Genomic DNA, 17,906 nt, shown 5'->3' with positions numbered 1-17,906 from the left:
CAGAGCAGAAAGGACCTGCAGGAGAGATGGTGCTGAGGACCCTAGCACGGGGGCACAGGGAGCCCTTGGGTGACCCCTGTGGCGGGTGGAGAGGTGGTGCCACAACCCGCAGGCAGCTCCTGCTGAGACAAAGCTCCCGCCTGCTGCCAGCTGCAGCCGGCACCTTCTTGCCCTCCTGGGCCAAGAAGCTGTGGCAATACTCAGCTATGCATTGTCTGTCAGAGGAGTGTTGGTGCCCAGGTGCGTGTGGGTGTGTGCGTGTATGTGTGTGCAGGGCCAGCTGTGTGGGGGCACAAGGGTGTGTGCCTGTGTGTGTGTGTGTGTGCATGTGTAGAAATGTCCCTCGGGGAATGCTCCTGGTCACACGAGACCACTGAGGCAGGGTGGCTGTAGTTGTGTCCTCAGGTGTCTGGGTGGGTCTGGGTGTCCTCAGGGGGGAAAGAGACGTCGGTCAGTGGCCATCCAGGAGTCCTTTTGTGTGGACCGGTGTTGCACGGTGGTGATGCGGGTCTGGCTGTATGCCTGGGAGGTGTCTATGAGTCAGAGAGGGTGAGCATCTGTCAGGCCCTGTGCCAAGCGTTGGGGACGTAGTGGGGACCAAGACAAAAGACCTGTCCCAGGGAGGCTGACATTCTAGTGGGAGTCAAGTGTGGCCAGGGTCTGGGTTTGACAGGAAGTGCTAGTGATGGGGGCATCAGGGTGAGCATGTGTGTTTCAAGCTGATCGCTGTGTGTGCATTAGCTCTGAGGGTCTTTTTGTCAGAAAGTGTCAGTGTGTGTGACAAACCTGTGTATGTGCAGCAGGGATGTGGGTCTCTGTGTGTCTTGGAGTGTACGTGACCAAGTGGGCAAGTAAGTGTGCGAGGGTCCTAGTGGGTCTGTCTGCATTCAGGGACCGTGCGGCAGAAAATGGCCATGGACCATTAGAGGTGTTTCTCTCTGTAGGTCCTGGGCAGTGATGAGGATCTGTGGGTGCATAGGGGTGCGTGTGTGTGTGTGCGTGTGTGTGTCTTAGGGAGGGGGTTCTGTGTCTTTGTCGGGGATGTCAGTCTGTGTTCGACAGGCTGTGTCGTGTGCGTGACTAAGGTTGTGTGTGCACACGTGTACCAGGAAGGGGGGTCTCTGGGTGCCTGAGGTTGTGTCTGGGTACTGTGTGTCTGTCAGTCCGTGTTTGGGGGGCTCTTTTCCGGTATCCCGCGTTCTGACCCAGCCTCCCCCGCTTCGCTGCTGATGCAAGGCCTTGGCGGAGGGAATTGATACGTCCTTAAAAATTCAAGGGCTTCTCGTAAACAGAAACTTTTAACACCGTTTAAAGTTTCAGGGCCGTCGCTGCTGCAGCCGCTTGCAGGAGGAGGGCAAGGGGGAGGGGGCACAGGGAAGGGGCTGGCGGGGGCTCCAAGGGGGAAGGGCGGGGCTACATGGGGGACAGGGGAGGGGTGCGAAGAGGGGACTGGAGGCAGCGAGGGGCTTCGTAAAGGGGACAAGGAAAGTGGTTTGGGGATTAAAGGGGGATGGGAACCTGGATGTTTCAGGACAGGGGCGGTTGGAGGATGGGGTGGGAGATGGGGTGGGAGCGGAGGAAAGCGGGAAAAGGCAGGGGATGGGTGTAAAAGGGTCTGGGGGGCTTTGAGAAGGCCCAAGAGAGGCTGGAATGTCTGGGGGAAGGTGCTGGGGAAATGTGGGCCCAGAAGGGGTTTGCAGAGCCAAGGGGGAGCTTAGAGGGCTAAGGGAAGCGGCAGAGGATAGGTTTGGGATGGTTACGGGGCCTGTGTGAAGGGGACACTGGAGCAACGTGGGCCTGTAGGGGGCTTGAGGGGGACCCATGGGAAAAGTCTGGGGAGTGGGAGGACATGGTGGAGGGCTTTGGGGTGTCCAGGCCTATAGTGTGGCCAGGAGCCTGGGGGAACCTCGAGCCAGGGTGGGCCCTCCTTGGCCTTCTGCGCACAGCCATGAAGGGGCACATGGCTCCAAAGACCCTCACCTTGAGCCCCCCCCCCCACCTGCCGGCCTGTCCTCCCAGCCCTGCCCACCAGCCGCGGCAGATCCTGGGGCTGTGGTCTGCCCACTCCGTCGCCCTCCCAGTCCTGCATCTGACCCCAAACCTGGGCTCTGCTTGAACACACATCCCATTCCCAATTCATATACACACTGACACCACACTTCCACTCACACACACACACACACACCCGGTCCTGCCTTCCTTCATCCATATACATACACGCACCACAATAGTCAACCCTCCATTCATAGACACACAGGACACCCATCCTTCCATGCAGCACACGCAGGCATGCACACACAACGCTCGTTCTTCCATTCAGATACACAGATACACACAATATCCGTTCTTCCACTGAGACACGCACATAAACATACAACATCCAAAACACCCACAGGACACCCATTCTTTCTCATACACACACACAGACACATACAGCACCCATACACACACAAGATATTCATTTCCCATTCCAACAGACACACACACACGACCCCTATTCTTCCATTCAGACACACACAAACACAACATCCATACACACGCAGGACCCCCATCCTTTCTTTCACACACAGCTTCACACTACAACACACACATTCTTCCGGGCACATTCACATACCACATGCATCCATATTCACATTTTTAAAAAACCACACTTGCCCATGTTCGCGCACACATCTGCACTCAGAATCCTCTCCACACACTGAGAGCCCCCCGCACCCACAACACACCCTTTCACACACAGCCACTCTGCTCCTCCCCCGGCAGCTGCCATTAGGGAGAATTTTTACTGGGAGGCAGAGAGAGGGGCTGCTCTGGAGGGTGCCCACGCACCCGCCTTCCCTCCTCCCCAGAGCCCAGGTCTTAGGGCACACCTGGCCCTTGAGAAATCATGGGGGAGGGGCACTGCCAGAGGGCTGGGCACATCTGGGACGGCACAGCTGGAATCCCCCACATTCCTTCATGCAGGGCTGCCCACCTGGCTGCGGCTGGCAGCAGGTGTGTTCTTCCAATGCAGGTGTGTGGGGAGTGGAAGAGGGGGGAGGAGCAAGAACCAGGCCTGTGGCACTGCCTAGCCAGGGTGCTGGGAAGCGGGGGGGCCATTGAACTATCTAGGCTCTGGCAGCCAGGTCCTGGGCCACTGAAGGTGAGGGTCCAGCATTGCTGGGCTCCAGGTGAGCTGGGCAGTCCTCTCAGGGGAGGTGGCACACATCTGGCACAGAGGATAAATGAAGAGCCAGGCAGCAGGTGCTGCCAGGGGAGGGGGGTGATGGGGGGACATGCTCTAGGACCGTCCTGGCAGGACTAGGGGTCCCCACGCCCCAAGAGGACCCAATGCCTCTCCTGACCAGATGGCAGGGATGGTCTGTGCCCCAGGTCTGGGGTCCTCGCCTTGCTCTCCCTGCCCCAACCCCGGGCTGCGAACCCCCAGTGGGATCTGACCCTGAGGAGTTACAGTCCCCACTCCCAAGGCACACTTAGCCAGGCACCCCACACCACATCACACGTGTGCGCGCGCGCGCGCACACACACACAATCACAAAGACACACACAGGTGTACTCAAGACACACACAGATTTTCTTCCTCCTCTGAGGGTGTCATATAAAATGCCATAATCACACAAAGACACAGGATCACCCAAAGATGCTGTCACACACCCTCCCAGAACAGCACACAGACACACAGCTGCACAGACTTTCCCAGAGCCACCCACAGAATGACACCAGTAGCACACTGGTCACACACTAAGACGCTCACCATCACGTAGACCCTCATAGACACTCAGATATATATTGACTCACAAAGACACACCTGGATATACCTGGACACAGTTACACAGACTCCCAGAATCACACAGTGAGACTAGTTACACAGATACACAAAAGGCCACATAGTCACGCAGGGACACAAAATCTCACATAGAACAGACCCACTGGGTCCCACTCACAGATGCTTTCAAAATCATCTGTGGGTGTGGCACACATAAAGTCGTACAAAGTTATACAGATGATACACATACACGTATCACTCATGGTCATGGTCACACACAGTTGGTCACACGACACCCAAAGACACAGGCAAGCATGCCCAAGTCACAACTGGGGACACACGGGCCAGCCGGCAGCTGCACACGGGGCCCCCCAGGCACACACTCCCGCGTGCCCCAGAGGCACAGCCTAGCCAGCGTGCAGGACAGGAGGGCAGCAAGGCCTCCGGTGGCTCGCACTCATCTGGAGGCAAAGGGAAGAAATTGGGGAAACGTTTCATTTGCAGCAGGCAGGAGACCCACCCGCGCCCCCCCGCCCCGTCCTGGAAACCTGGCCCCGGCTCCTGAATGGGGCCTCTGTCTGCTGCCACTGCCCAGTCATCCCAGGGAGTGGATATTGGGGGGTGAGCCAGCTGCACCATGTCCCCAGCCAAGCCTCAGGGGCCACCCAGCCACACGCCAGGGCTCAGGATGGAGTCCCCCAGCCCAGAGCAGCCCTCCCCCACCTCACCCCCATTACATCTGGAAGCCGATCCCCAAACCCAAGCTGCACAGGGAAGACAGAGGGGCTAAGGCTTGCCCCTCTGTTGGATCTCCAAGTCTCCCTGTCTAAGGCCCAAGTGCATCCCCGAGATGGGCGGCTGCCAATCCCGCGCCACAAGGCCCCTCGCTCCAGCTTGAAAGTAGGACAGCGTGGCTGCACGGGCGACCTGGCTGGGGCCGTGACAGTGTCGTTGTGTGTGAGAATGTGGTCAGACTCCCTGTGCAGCCTGGGGGTGGGGCGGGGCCGTTGTAGACGCAGGGCTCAGGTCGGCACACACACTCCTTGTCACACACACAGTGCCATTGTCACACTGTCGATCATACAGCCATGCACGCAGCCCCTCATGTTATCTTCAGTCACACCATCACATATAACCCCACTGTCATACATGCTATTGCACACAGCCATGCTGTCATCCCTTCAAGCACACACGGAACCGCAACTCACACCTTCGACCGGGGACACTGTCACATCCTCAGCCACACTGTCACACGCAGAAGTACTGTTACACTCTCAGCGATTCCAACCACCACACACCTTCGGCCACACCGTCTCACGCATCCTCACAGCGGACCTGACACGCTGACCCTCGCACGATGCCAGCACGGCACCGACCAGCGGGGGCGCACTGACGTCCTCTGCCCGGGGCGCCCCTGCAGCTGTGCTGGCCGTGTGGCCACACAGAGCCGCCGCCCCACTCAGTCGCAAGGAGAGGAAGCAGATCTGATCACTTCATCCCCACGGTGTGGCACACAGCTGTCCCCAGATCAATGTTTGAACCAAACCAGTCACTCCAATAACACAACACACCCTCCCTGTCATGGTGTCACGGAGCAGAGAGCCAGCAGGTAAGGCCGCTACAGAACTGCTCCAAGATACTCTGATGACACATGCTCAGGGCATCACTGTTGCAGGTGACAGGCTCACAGCTCACAGCGCCACACCACGCCCCTCATCCCCGGACAGAGCTACAAAGAAACAATGGGTGACAGCCACACCACCATTCCAAGTACATCCTGTCACACGACAGGCACTCTCTCCCCAGTGCCTGTCACAACATTGAGACAGCCCCTTAGCTGTCCCAACAGGCAGCCAGGCATGCTAACATGGCCCCCACGATAGTCCCTAGGACGCCCCCGGCCCCCCAGTTGTAGAGACGGGGACAGGCCTACGCTGACACCCCCTCCCTGCTGCAGTTGGTACAGGGAGAGCAGCGGGGTTGGGGAAGCGGCTAATGGACGTGCAGCTGTCAGCAGTGGGTGCCAGCCCCCACCTCATGAATATTCATCAGATGGGGCTCTCCTGAACCTGTGGGGAGTTGGAGGTCCCAGGCAGCTGGGCACCCCCTTCTGTGCCAGGAGGCCCTCAAGTGAGGGGGGGCTCAGCCAGACCCCAGCAGTCCTCAGATCCTACTCCCAGTCCCACGCATAAGCATACCCGAGTTTATAAAAAGACCCCCCCAAACAATAGTTACAAAAATTCACAACTATACACATACAATGCATGCAAGCACAAACGCACAATCGAATGAACTCACAATCACAAACACACAATCACCCCCAACCACAGAGACCCACCATCTCTCTCTCTGTCTCTCTGTCACCCACCCCTCAGCCATGCAAACACGGACACACAATCACATGAACTCACAAGCACACAATCACACATATACACACCTCAGGCACACAAACACGGGGCACACAAACATCAGGGCACATGACCACAAACCCACATACACTTGTCATACCCAAACTACACAGGCATCATTACACATAGGCACGAAAATATATACACACTCACATTCCCAAACACACAGGCATCCAGTCACCCCCAAACTAGAACCAACTGCTTTAAAAAAATTTTATTGACCTGGGAGAGAGAAAAACATTGACTCCTTGCCCCGCCCATTCATGCGTTCATTGGTTGACTCCCGCATCTGCGTTGACACTCACTGGGGACGGAACCCGCAATGCGGGCATATCGGGACCAGGCTCTAATCAACTGAGCTACCCCGCCAGGCTAGAACCGACTATTTGAAACACCCATGCACCTATGCAAACACTGACCCACAAATTGGCACATAGTCCCACTGACTCCCAAATGTGCTCACACACAAATACCCTAAAGAGAGGCTTCACTCACCATCACACACACACACACACACACACTACAATATTATTCTGCCCACCGTTCACGGTTTACAGAAGGGAAAACAGGCGACGAGTGGCTGAAGGCCCCGTGAAGGAGGATGCCCCTTCCGGCTTAGGACATAGGCTGCGGCCGGGCGCCCCCTGCCGGCCTGGCCACTCCAAGAGCGCGCGGGGGGCGGCGCGCGGAGCGGGCACGCGCCTGACGTAACCATGGCATCCTCTTGGCACGCGCGGCCCGGGCGGGGAGGGCGGGGCGGGCGCGTTGCCATGGCGCCGAAGGGCCGCGTGAATGGGGCATTGTTCGCCGCGGCGCCCGGGCCTGGCTGTCCCGGACCCACCCCGACCCACCCGGGCCGGCAGAGACAGGGAGAGACAGAGATAGGGAGAGACAAGGTGGAGGGAGACGAGAGAGGGAGAGACAAGAGATGGGGAAAGACAGAGTGGTAGATGGAGAAAGAAAGACGCTTAAAAGCCAAGAGGGAGAGGCAGAGACGGGGAGAGACAGAGATGGGAGAGACCTGCGAGATGGAAAGAAATACACCAGTGAGGAAGCAGACAGAGAGACAGAACCAAGGAGAGGCAGAGGCGGGGATTGAATTGGAAGACGAAGGGCTGGGGTGGGAGACAGGGCAGGGCCAGCGAGCCAACAGCCACGGAGCCTACTGTGCCTTGCGCTGTGCCTGGCAATGAGACTAGGCAGAGGACTGCTACACCCTCAACGACTCCAGCCACCACCTGGTCAGAACGCCCAAAGTCAGAGATACTGAGAGAGAGAGGCGGAGACCCAGCCGTACAGAGATTCAGCAAGACGGAGAGTCAGAGATACAGGAAGGGAAAGGAACAAGTACACCGAGTGCCTCTGATTCCTCCTACCCCAGTCCTTCCCCCACTCTCCTTTGGACAACATGCCTCCCCCAGTTTGACACTCTTGGAAGGCATGTTTCTGTCCTACACATCTTCACAGACCCACTGAAAAGACATGGTCAACACAGGGACCTAGTCTTGGGGACACTGTCTCAGACACTCCAAGACACCCTCATGGACCCAGTGACACCTACAGACACACCCGCAGACACCCAGTGACACAGTCATGTTCAGTTAGACATGCCCATATGACAGGGACTTCTACCTTATACCCGAGTGACACAGTTACAGATACAGCCTCCTAGATGCACTGTCACATGAGGACCCTGTCAGACATGTGGTCACAGTCACACATGGCCACACACCACACAGGTTCACACTCCACGGAACACTGCCATATGTGGCCACCCCAGACATACGGTGCACTCTCACACCTGCACACTCATTGACACCGTCCCATGACACATAAGCTTTTTGCACCCTGCATTTGACCCAATGACTTGGCGCCCTGGCCCCTGGCCCAGATTAAGGGGTCTATGGGGATGCTGGGTCCAGTTCTCCATGTTTGACAGACATCAGTCTCCAGCCCAGATGGGAAGAGGAAGGGAGAGAGGTGGAGCACCGCCTCCCTCCTCCTCAAAGGGCTGGGTCAAACCAGGCCGGGGTGGTCCCCAACTCCTCCATGTCTGGGTCAGTTGGGTCCAAATCTGGACCAAGGGTGTCCCCTGGTGGCGATGTGTGGTCTCTGCACCCATCAGGTCAGGGGATGGCGGGCAGCCCAGTGGCCCACCCTGAACAGAAGGGCACAGAGGACAGGCCCAGACTCAGCACCCAGAGTCCCAGACACTGGAAGTCAGGGTCAGTTAGCCAGAACCCAAAGCCAGAATTCAGAGCCTGAAATCCAGATGCCAGAATCTGAATCTAGATTCCCAGGGACCAAAATCTATAATCCAGACCCAAGAATTGGGGACCCAGAATCTAAAATCCATGTCCAAGTGCCCAGAATCCAGAAGGGTAGATCCTGTCTTCAGAATTTAGAATTGAAGGCCCAGAATCCAGATCCAAGACTCTGGAGCCTAGAGCTCCCCCCCCCACCCCGCCCCCAAGCCAGCCCTTTGCCTTCCCGAAGCACCCAGGTTAGAGCGGGGCAGCCGGGGTGGGTGAGGGCGGGGACAGACTAAAGGGGCAGGAGAGAAGCCCTGCAGCTACCACACAGAGCCTTTCCCAGCTGCTGCCCTTGTGTGTTTACACACATGCGCGCGTGCGCGTGCGCGCACACACACACACACACAATGCAACAGAATCTTACATGGAGACCCACATGCCCAAATAGATAGGCTGTGACCATCAGATGCACAGCACCACACACTGTCAGGGGCACACACACAACAACACACATGACATCACGCATACACCGACGCCCACTATCACCCGGAGACACCTAGACCTACCATTACTCCTCTCCCAGCATACAGACCCACGCTCATCTGCGTACCCACACGCTCTCAGACCTGCCTCCTCCCAGCCATCCCACCAAACTCAGACACACAGCCACCATACCCAGAGACACACAAAACCTAGACTCCCAACCCTGCATCCAGACACACTCGCAGAATTGTGCAGGCTGGTGTGCATGCGCACACGCACACACACACACACACACGAACTCCCCTAGGCAGGGAGAAGCCCCATGCCTTGGCAGCCGCACAGCCCCTGGGAACGGGACCCCCGGGACAGGGCTCACCGCACACCCCTAGCCCACCCCAGCCCTCCCCATCCTGGCCGGCTGGCGGGCTTTAATACAGATGCCAAACTCATAATTGTAACTGAGGGTGACAGGGTCACCTTGAGCCCCAGATGCTCGCGCGGTGACAGATGGCGTTGGCAAACCTGATTAGCAGCCCCCGTGCCAGCGCCTGTGGCACCTGCATCCCCGCCCCTCCTCTGCTCCCCCAGCACTCATTACCCACCCATTAATGGGCCTGGGGAGTGGGGGCGGGGGCCGGTTGGCACTGCCCGGGGGGGGCAGGGACACACGGGGCCCCCCTGGCACCAAGGTTCCCAGCTGGCTCCCCGGCTGGCAGGAGGTGGGCACAGCTGAAAGGGGTGGAAGCAGGCGCCTCATATGCCTGCCAGAGAGGGGGTGCCCACGGTGCCAAGGCTGAGCTACCCACTCGGACGCTGCCTGAGGTTTGGCACAGAACCCTGGAGGGGGGAGGGAGAGTACACCCCTGCCCCAGGGGCCACTCACGACCTCCCCCCATCCCATCCCAGCCCTTGGAGCGGGGCCTTGGGAGCTGCCTGCCTGGCCTGTTCCCACCCCTCTGTGCTGGCCTGTGAGGTCAGAGGTCATGGGCTCCCACGCCCCGCTGGCCCATCTGTTTCCTCGGGTCCCCTCCTCCTGCTCCCCTCACCTGGGGCCTTCCTTCCTGAGGCAGGAAGAGGGCTGAGGGGGGCCTTGGCCGCCCCCCGCCCTGCGCTCCGGGGAGCATTTGGAGGCAACCCTGACAGCGCCACATGTCCCTGCGTCTGTGCCAGACGGGCCCATCTGCTAGGGCCCTGGTTCCAGACGCCCAAAGCCAGGCCGCCCTGGTCCGCTGCAGACCCTGCTCCCCACTGAGGAGGGAGCACCACCCCACCCCCGCACTGTGCCCGCATTCCACAGGGCCACATACCCCCAGGGAACTCCAGCTGGAGGAACAAACACACATACACGCATTACACACAGCTGGGCTCGGCCAGCCTTTATGGTTCCTGTAGAACTGCCGCCCTGGGCATGGGGCTGGGTGGAGACTTGCAGGGCAGCTGGAGCTCATAGGTCCTGCGTCTGATTTGGGGAGCCCAGGTTTCCCCCAGTAGCTACGTCTGCCTTCCTGGCTTGGTTTCTTGGAGTCCCTAGGACAGGGTCATCACCATGTCTCCTGGTCCGGGAGGGGCCATCTGTTCTCCCCGCAGTTGGGAGTGCGTCTTTGACTCATTATGTGAGAGGAGGTCCAGCCTGGTGGCTAAAAAAGGATGCCACACTGTCTTGGGTCCAAATGCTCTCTCTGACACATACTGCTCTGTGACCCTGAGCTAGTGGCTTTGCCTCTTGGGGCCTCGGTTTCCTTCCCTGTAAAATGGCAAATGTAAAATGTCTATGTCATTGGGCAGCTCTGAGGATGACACAAGTAAGTACATGTCAAACACTAAGAGCTGGGCCTGGACAACACTGAGCACTTAATAAGTGTGTGCTGTGTCTGTGAGCCGTCCACCTCCATGGCCGGGCCTACGTCTGGTGTCCCTGGGAGGACTCGGAAGGCCCATCTGGCGTTCCCTGCATCCTTGGTCTCTTTGACCCAGTGCACATAACCCAGGTCGGCGTCTTTCTCAGCCTGACGCCCCACATCTCTCAAGGTGGGTGCATCTTCGTCAGTCTGTGATGCTCAGCTCATGCCTTCGGGCTGCACTGACATCTCTCGACCAGCACCATGGATGTCTTCACCCGCCGACGAGAGGTTGGGCTGCCCACCCAACACCACAGGAACACGGGTGCCCGGCGCCTTTGAGTGGGCACACAGCTGTTGCAGAGGACAAGCGGGGCAGAGTCCACACCAGGGACGTAGAGTGAGGAGCAGTGGCCAAAGCAGAGGTGATTGCGGAGGCGCACGGTCATGCATCCCGGCTGGGAGAGCACCTGGGGCCAGAGGCAGAGGGATAGGTCAGGGGCAGTGGAGTCTGGGGCAAGAGCAATGAGGATATTCACCCACCCACTTCCACCCCACCCTGAAAAGCATGGATGCCTGGGCTCAAATGCTGGCTGCCATCTGCTGGCTGTGTGACCTGGGATAAGTTATTCAACCTCTCTGAGCCTCAGTTTCCTCACCTGTGAAATTATCAAAGTTCAGGGCAGGGGAAGGGGGGAGTAGTATGCTCTAGACCTTTCAACAGAGAGGATTAATACAGAGAAGGGCTGAGGAACAGCAGGAAGGGGCGGCATTGCAAGAGCCTGGGGGATTACGCAGTGCTCCTATTACCTGGCACCCAGTCAGTGCTCAAAAGATGGTGTTTCCTCCTATGATCCCCTCCAACGAAGGGGGTCTATCAACTTACCTTCTGATCCTGGTTCTCTGTTAAGACTGTGTCCTCCCACCTCTGCCCTTCTCCTCCCACCTTCCCCCTCACTCTGCCCCAGTCACCCCAGCCTCTTGCTCTGAAAGAAATCAGCAGCTAAGGCAGACCTTGATACATCTGACTTCAAAGCCTGGGCCACACACAACACATGACAGGGATTCCTATAGCCTTTATGGAGCACCAGCTGAACGCAGCTGCGGCTGCGAGTGCTGTCCCTACCCCTCTCACTCAGGCTGCCCAGAGGTGCTTCGGGAGGCACTGCACTCTCCTCCATTGTCAACACCCACCGAGCTCCTGCTGTGTGCCTGGCTCTGTCCTAAGGCCTGGGGATGAGGATGCAGAGGGGATAAGGATAAAAATCCTCCCCCTGGGGGGATGGACATGCTACGGAGGAAGGCATGAAAAGTGCAATGACAGAATCAATTTCACTTTTTGGGTGATGGTGTGTACTACAGAGAGAAATAAAGCAGAAAAGCGGGCAATGGGGTGGCAGGTGCTGCCTTTTTAAACCACGTTTGAGTAAAAACCTGCAGGAGGTGAAAGAAGGAGCCATAGAATGTCAGGGCGGAGGAAAGATGTAAAGGCAAAGGGAGAGCCAGTGGCATGTAACGTTGGTGTGTCTGGAGGAAAGTAAGGAGGCAGGTATGGCCGGAGCACGGCGGGCAAGGCGGAGGTGGGGGACGGTGGGAGCAGGGAGGGGACAGGCAGACAGTGCAGGGCGTTGCGGGCTGCAGGAAGAGCTTGGGCTTTTGCTCTGGGTGAGGTGGGAGGCATGGAAGGTTCTGAGCAAAGGAAGGACATGACCTGACTCTGGAGCTCATGGGTACCCTCAGCCACTAAGTGGGAAAACAGACTTGGGGGACAGGGTGGTGTTAGCAGAAGCTGGGAGACCAGGATAGGGGCAACTGCTTTGGCTGCAGTGGGGAAACTTAACCCCCTTGTTATAAGGGAGGAAACCAAGGATCAGAGACAGTTAGGTAAAAAATGCAGGGCTTGATCCCAGATCTGGCACCACAGCCCATGCCCCCTGCCAATTCTGAGACCCAGCCCCCTCCTTCCCCCACCTGCACACTCACCTGAGTGAAGGGCACAGCCTTGCACATCTCATGGGCCACTTCCTGTGGGTTCAGCGGGAGAGACATGGCGGTGGTCACCTGCTCCCCACGCTGCAGCCCACTTGTTCCTATACGCCCGGTTTTCTGCAGATCCAAGAAGGCCTTCCAACTGCTGAGAGCAGAGGATGGCACTGGGGAGGCCAGGGCCCCTTGGCCCAGAGTTTGGGTCTGATTGGCGGCAGCCCAGGGCTGGGGTGGGGGACCACGGGGTCCAGGCCTCCCCAAACCTCTGGGTAGCCAGGCTCCACTGAGCAGGCTCAGGAGAGGGGTCAGCTGGCTGAGGAGCATCTGTCTGAGTGTCCGGCACTGGGCTCAGGGTCTCGGGCAGTTGACCCTGCTGTCTGGTGAGTGCAGTCTGTGCTCACCGGACCCACTTTTAATGGCCTGCCCCCGACCTGGGCAGCCTGGGAGGTGCCTCTGCAAACTCCAGAGTAAACCAGACCTGCTGGGTTCCCACCCCTCCCCCTAGCCTAGCAGGGGATCTGGGGGCTGGGGCTGCTGGTGTGTGGGCTGGGGGACCAGGAGAGGCAGGTCTAGAGACAGGGGCTTGGGACATAATGCCAAAGTCCCTGGGGGCTCCGTACCAGGTTTCAGGGCCCCATTCATCCATTTAGCAAAACCAGGCTTTGCAGTCAAGCTACTCGGGTTTCAATCCCAACATTGCAACTTCCTGGCTGTGCAACCTTGGTCCATTCTCTCAACCACTCTGGGCCTCAGCTTCCTCTTCTGGAATATGGAGATAATACCAGTACCTTAGGGTTGTTCTGAGGATTCAAGGAGGTAATTTACTTAAGGAATTTAAAATAGAGGCCAGTATACAGTAGCACCAGGAGTAAGCTACGATTAACATTGTTGCTGTTGGTTTTCCTTTAGCACCTGCTAGATCCAAGCCTAATTCCGAGCCCTGAGGATACGGGAGACCAAACAGAAAATGGGTCTCCCTGTTTTACGTTGTACAGCAGAATACAGGCAAGATAATTAAGATGATTTCAGAGTCTTAAATGTTAAGGTATTAAAAAGGACTGTGCCTTAGAGGTGTTTTAGCGGAGTGGGATGGGGAGGGGTTTCAGCCCCCTGGGTGGTCAGGGAAGGCCTCCCTGAAGAGGTAAGTAATATTTTTTCAGAACCCTGTGAGTGTCGCAGGCAACGCAAACAGTCTCGTGGGGTGTGGGAGATTGGAGTGCTTGAAGCTCATAGGGGTGGGAGCACCATGCTTTGGGGCCCCGAGAGCATCGGGGGGTCCCGGCCGGGCTCTGGCACCTCTGTGGCCCACAGCTCGCACCCAGGTGAGGCACTGCAGGCTGCGGGGCCGTGGGAAGCAGCAGGGCAGGTCCTTCCCGCGCACCAGGAGCTGTGCAGGCGATGGGGCGCGCTCGCCCTCTGGCGGCGGCTCTTGGGACTTCGCGCCCGGCTCTCGGGACTCGCATCCCGAACGCCCCACCCGAAGGTGCGGGAGCGCCTTCCATTAGTCCAGCTACACCCGAACTCCTGAGCGTCCCCCAACTTGTCCTATCGCTTTCCTCCAGACCCAGCTAGCGAAAGTTCCGTCCTAGAAGGTGCTAGGGCCCCAGACTTTGGAGCATCCTTGACCCCTCACTTTCTCTGACAACACCCGCTCCCCAATTTGAAATGACAGCAAGTTCCGTCCGCTTCAAAATCTACCCAGAAAAAAAAAACAAACCTACCCAGAATCCGCCCAGTTCTCACTCCCTCTTGGGTCCTCCACCTGGACACAGCCCGGCCCTTATTATCTCCCACTTGAACCACCATAGTCCCTCCGCTCTGGTGCCCCGGCTCCCACCTCCAAACTCTGCTCCCCGCAGAGCAGCCAGAGGGTGCCCTGAGCCCGGGCACGTCCCTCTTCTGCTCAGAACCCGCCGGGGCTCCCGCCTGACGCGAGGTAACAGCCACCGTCCTCGCTGCCGCCCCCACCCCCACCCCGGGCTCGCGCTGTCCGCGTGCCTCCCCGTCCTCGTCCCTCTCCACTCTCTCCCCGCCAAGCCGCGCGGGCCTCCTCGCTGGTCCCCCAACTCACCAGGAATAAGCCCCGTAACACACGGCTGCACAAGGCGGCGCACGCCCTTACAGTTTCAGCATGGAAAGACACCCAAGAAAAATGAAGTTAAACATTTTTCAGAACAGGATGTCTATTACACCCTGACCTTTTGGGGGAAGGGATAAGAACTTACAGACACGGTTTACGTGATTTGAATATTGAAAAAAAGCAACAGTATTTTCCTGTTGGAGAGGGACATGAAAATGGGTGGGTGAGGTGGGGGCGAAGGGGGAAGCGTCCCTTTAGAGTTTAAAAGTTGTTTTTATCATACATAAGGCAACAAAAACAAGGGAGGAAGCACCAATGAAAGCAACTTATACCTTTTTTCTGTCCCCTGTCCTTTAAGTGAACTATTTTGGGCATTCAAATAGATGTAGATAAAAATATAACAAAATCCGCTATACTCATTATCCCAACCAAGCAATAAAAGGCTACAGATTTGAGAGAAACTTGCTCTGTCCCTGAATTTGCCATTGCAATCCTCATCACTGTATCCATTCACAAAAGATACATAAAATCGTTCTGTGTATTTTAAATTTAATATGCATGGTATCATAATATATTGATTCTTTTAACTTTCACCTGTACTCAATGGTCTGCCCTTTTCACTGTGGAAGAGTATTCCACTGTCCATACATACCCTAAATTTATTTCTCCATTACCCACATTTTAACTATCACATCCCTGCAAAAGAACATTTTGGAACATGACTCTTTTCCACCTGGATTTTTACACTTACTCCCCATCAGTGGTTCGCACTCCTGACCGCACATTAACATCACCTCGAAGTGGGGAATTGACCAGACCCTGCTCCAGGTCAATTATACTGGAATCTCTAGGGATGGGCCAAATGCACTGGCGTTTTTAAAAAGCCCACCCAGGCCCTGACCAGTGTGGCTCAGTTGGCTGGGCGCCCTCCTACAAAACGAAGGTTCACCAGTTCAGTTCTGGTCAGGGCACATGCCTAGGTTTCAGGTTCTGTCCTCAGTCCCGGTCCTGGCGCGAGGGAGAGGCAACCAATCGATGTTTCTCTCTCACATCAATATTTCTCCCTCTCTTTCTCCCTCCCTTCCTCTCTCTCTAATACAAATAAAATAAAATAAAATAAAATTTAAAGCACCCCAGGGCTGCTCTGAACCCCTGGACTGTATGGTTATATACAGCAGACGGTCTCAGACTTGAACTTGCCTCAGTGTCACCTGGAGAGCTCCACACAAGACCCCATTCGTAGAGTATCTGATTCTGTGTGGAGCCTGAGAACCTGCATTGCTAACAAGTCCCAGGTGGCGGTGTTGATGCTGCTGGCCTGGACGGCACACTTTGAGACTCCCTCCCGACTTAGAGACTGCCTTTATTCTTTTTTAACATCTGCATAGTATTCCATCCTATGAATATTCAGTCATTTCTTTAACAAGTCTTCTATTCTTGGATAGTTAGGTTATTTTCCATCTTTGATTACAAGAAAAACAATTCCCTACAATAGAATATCATTCAGCTATAAACATCAATGAAGTACTACATTACATTAATTTGCTAGGGCTGCCATAATAAAGTAACGGTGGGGGGTCTTTAACTACAGAATAAAGACTGTGCAGAGGTTTTTATCAACAGAAATTTTTTGTCTCATGGCTCTGGAGGCTGGAAGTCCAAGATCAAGTTGTCAGCAAAGCTGGTTTCTTCTGAAACCTCTCTCCTTGGCTTATATTGGCTTATAGATGGCCATCTTTTTTATTATTTTTTAATTTATTGAGGAGAGATGGGGGTGTGGGGAGAGAGAGAGAGATCAATTTGTTGTTCCATTTACTTATGCACTCATTGGTTGCTTCTTGTATCTGCCCTGACTGGGGACTGAACCCACAGCCTTGGTGTATCAGGCTGACGCTCTAACCAACTGGGCTATCCAGCCAGGGCCTAGATGGTCATCTTTTCCCTGTGTCTTTACACATGGTGTTTCCTCTCTGTGTGTCTGTGTCCAAATTTCCTCTTTTTTTAAAATAAGGATATCAGTCATACTGGATTGGGACTCACCCTAATGACCTCATTTTAATTCAATTACTTCTTTAAAGACCCTATTTCTAAATATGGTCATATTCTGAGGCAAGCACTGAGGGTTAGTACTTTAACGCATGAATTTTGGGGGGACACAACTCAGTCCATAACAAGTACTGATGCATTTAGCTACCATATGGATGAACTTCGAAAACATACTAAGTAAGAGAAATCTAGACACAAACGGTCACATATTGCATGACTCCCTTTATATGAAATGTACAAAATAGGCAAATCCATAGAGATGGAAAGTATGTTAGCGATTGCCAGGGACTAAAGGGAGGAGGGAATTGGACTGTTAATGGGTAGGGAGCTTCCTTTGGGGTGATGAAGATGTTCCAGAATTAGATAGAAGAGGTGGTTGTACAACATTGTGACTGTACTAAGTGCCACTCAATTTTTCACTTTAAAATGATTAATTTTATGTGTGTGACTTTTCCTTCAATTTAAGGCCTGCCCTCAGAAGCTCCTCTCCCATGACCATGTGGTACCAGCTGTGTGGCCCGCCCTGGCCAGCAGCTGAAACTCATTGCAGGCTGGTTAGACATCAGAGTGCCTTCTCTTAACCTCTAGGCTTGTGTTTCTCAGCGCAGTTCCCAAACTTCCTGATCTGAGAGAAAACTGCAGCTCAGATATACCACACTTGACTGTCCATCAGTCCCATTCCAAGCACTTTCTTCCTCTTTCACCTCCACTGTAATTATTTATGTGTCTTACCCAAATAATGTAAGCTGTTTGAGGTCAGGGACAATCCCTACCTCATTTCCTGCATCTCCCAAGATCCAAGGAAAACAGGAGGTGACCATTCAGTTAAACCTGAATGACAAGAAGCCTGCCCTGGCCGGGTAGCTCAGTTGGTTAGAACATCATCCAGATACACCAAGATTTCAGGTTCCACCCCCAGTAAGGGTACATACAAGAAGCAACCAATGAATGCATAAATGAGTGGAACAACAAACTGATATTTCTCTTCTCTCTTTCAAAAAAAAAAGAGAGAGAGAGAGAGAAAAAGAAAAGAAATCAGCCCTGGCT

At 55.5% G+C, this 17,906-nt stretch overlaps 1 protein-coding gene across 1 annotated transcript; it reads right to left on the bottom strand.

The window, feature by feature from the left end:
- Nucleotides 1-10,971: 10,971 nt before the first annotated feature.
- Nucleotides 10,972-13,057, bottom strand: DAND5 (DAN domain BMP antagonist family member 5). The gene is made up of 2 exons (XM_054563536.1): nucleotides 12,731-13,057; nucleotides 10,972-11,217 (listed from the first exon to the last, which is right to left on the bottom strand). The coding sequence occupies exons 1-2, from the start codon at nucleotides 13,055-13,057 to the stop codon at nucleotides 10,972-10,974; spliced, it is 573 nt and encodes a 190-aa protein (XP_054419511.1).
- Nucleotides 13,058-17,906: the final 4,849 nt, after the last annotated feature.

The sequence above is a fragment of the Pteronotus mesoamericanus genome, unplaced genomic scaffold, assembly GCF_021234165.1.
Source record: "Pteronotus mesoamericanus isolate MK-2021 breed Mesoamerican mustached bat unplaced genomic scaffold, CSHL_Meso_final scaffold_827, whole genome shotgun sequence".
Lineage (NCBI taxonomy): Eukaryota > Metazoa > Chordata > Mammalia > Chiroptera > Mormoopidae > Pteronotus > Pteronotus mesoamericanus.
This window is presented reverse-complemented; position numbering and strand designations above follow the sequence as displayed.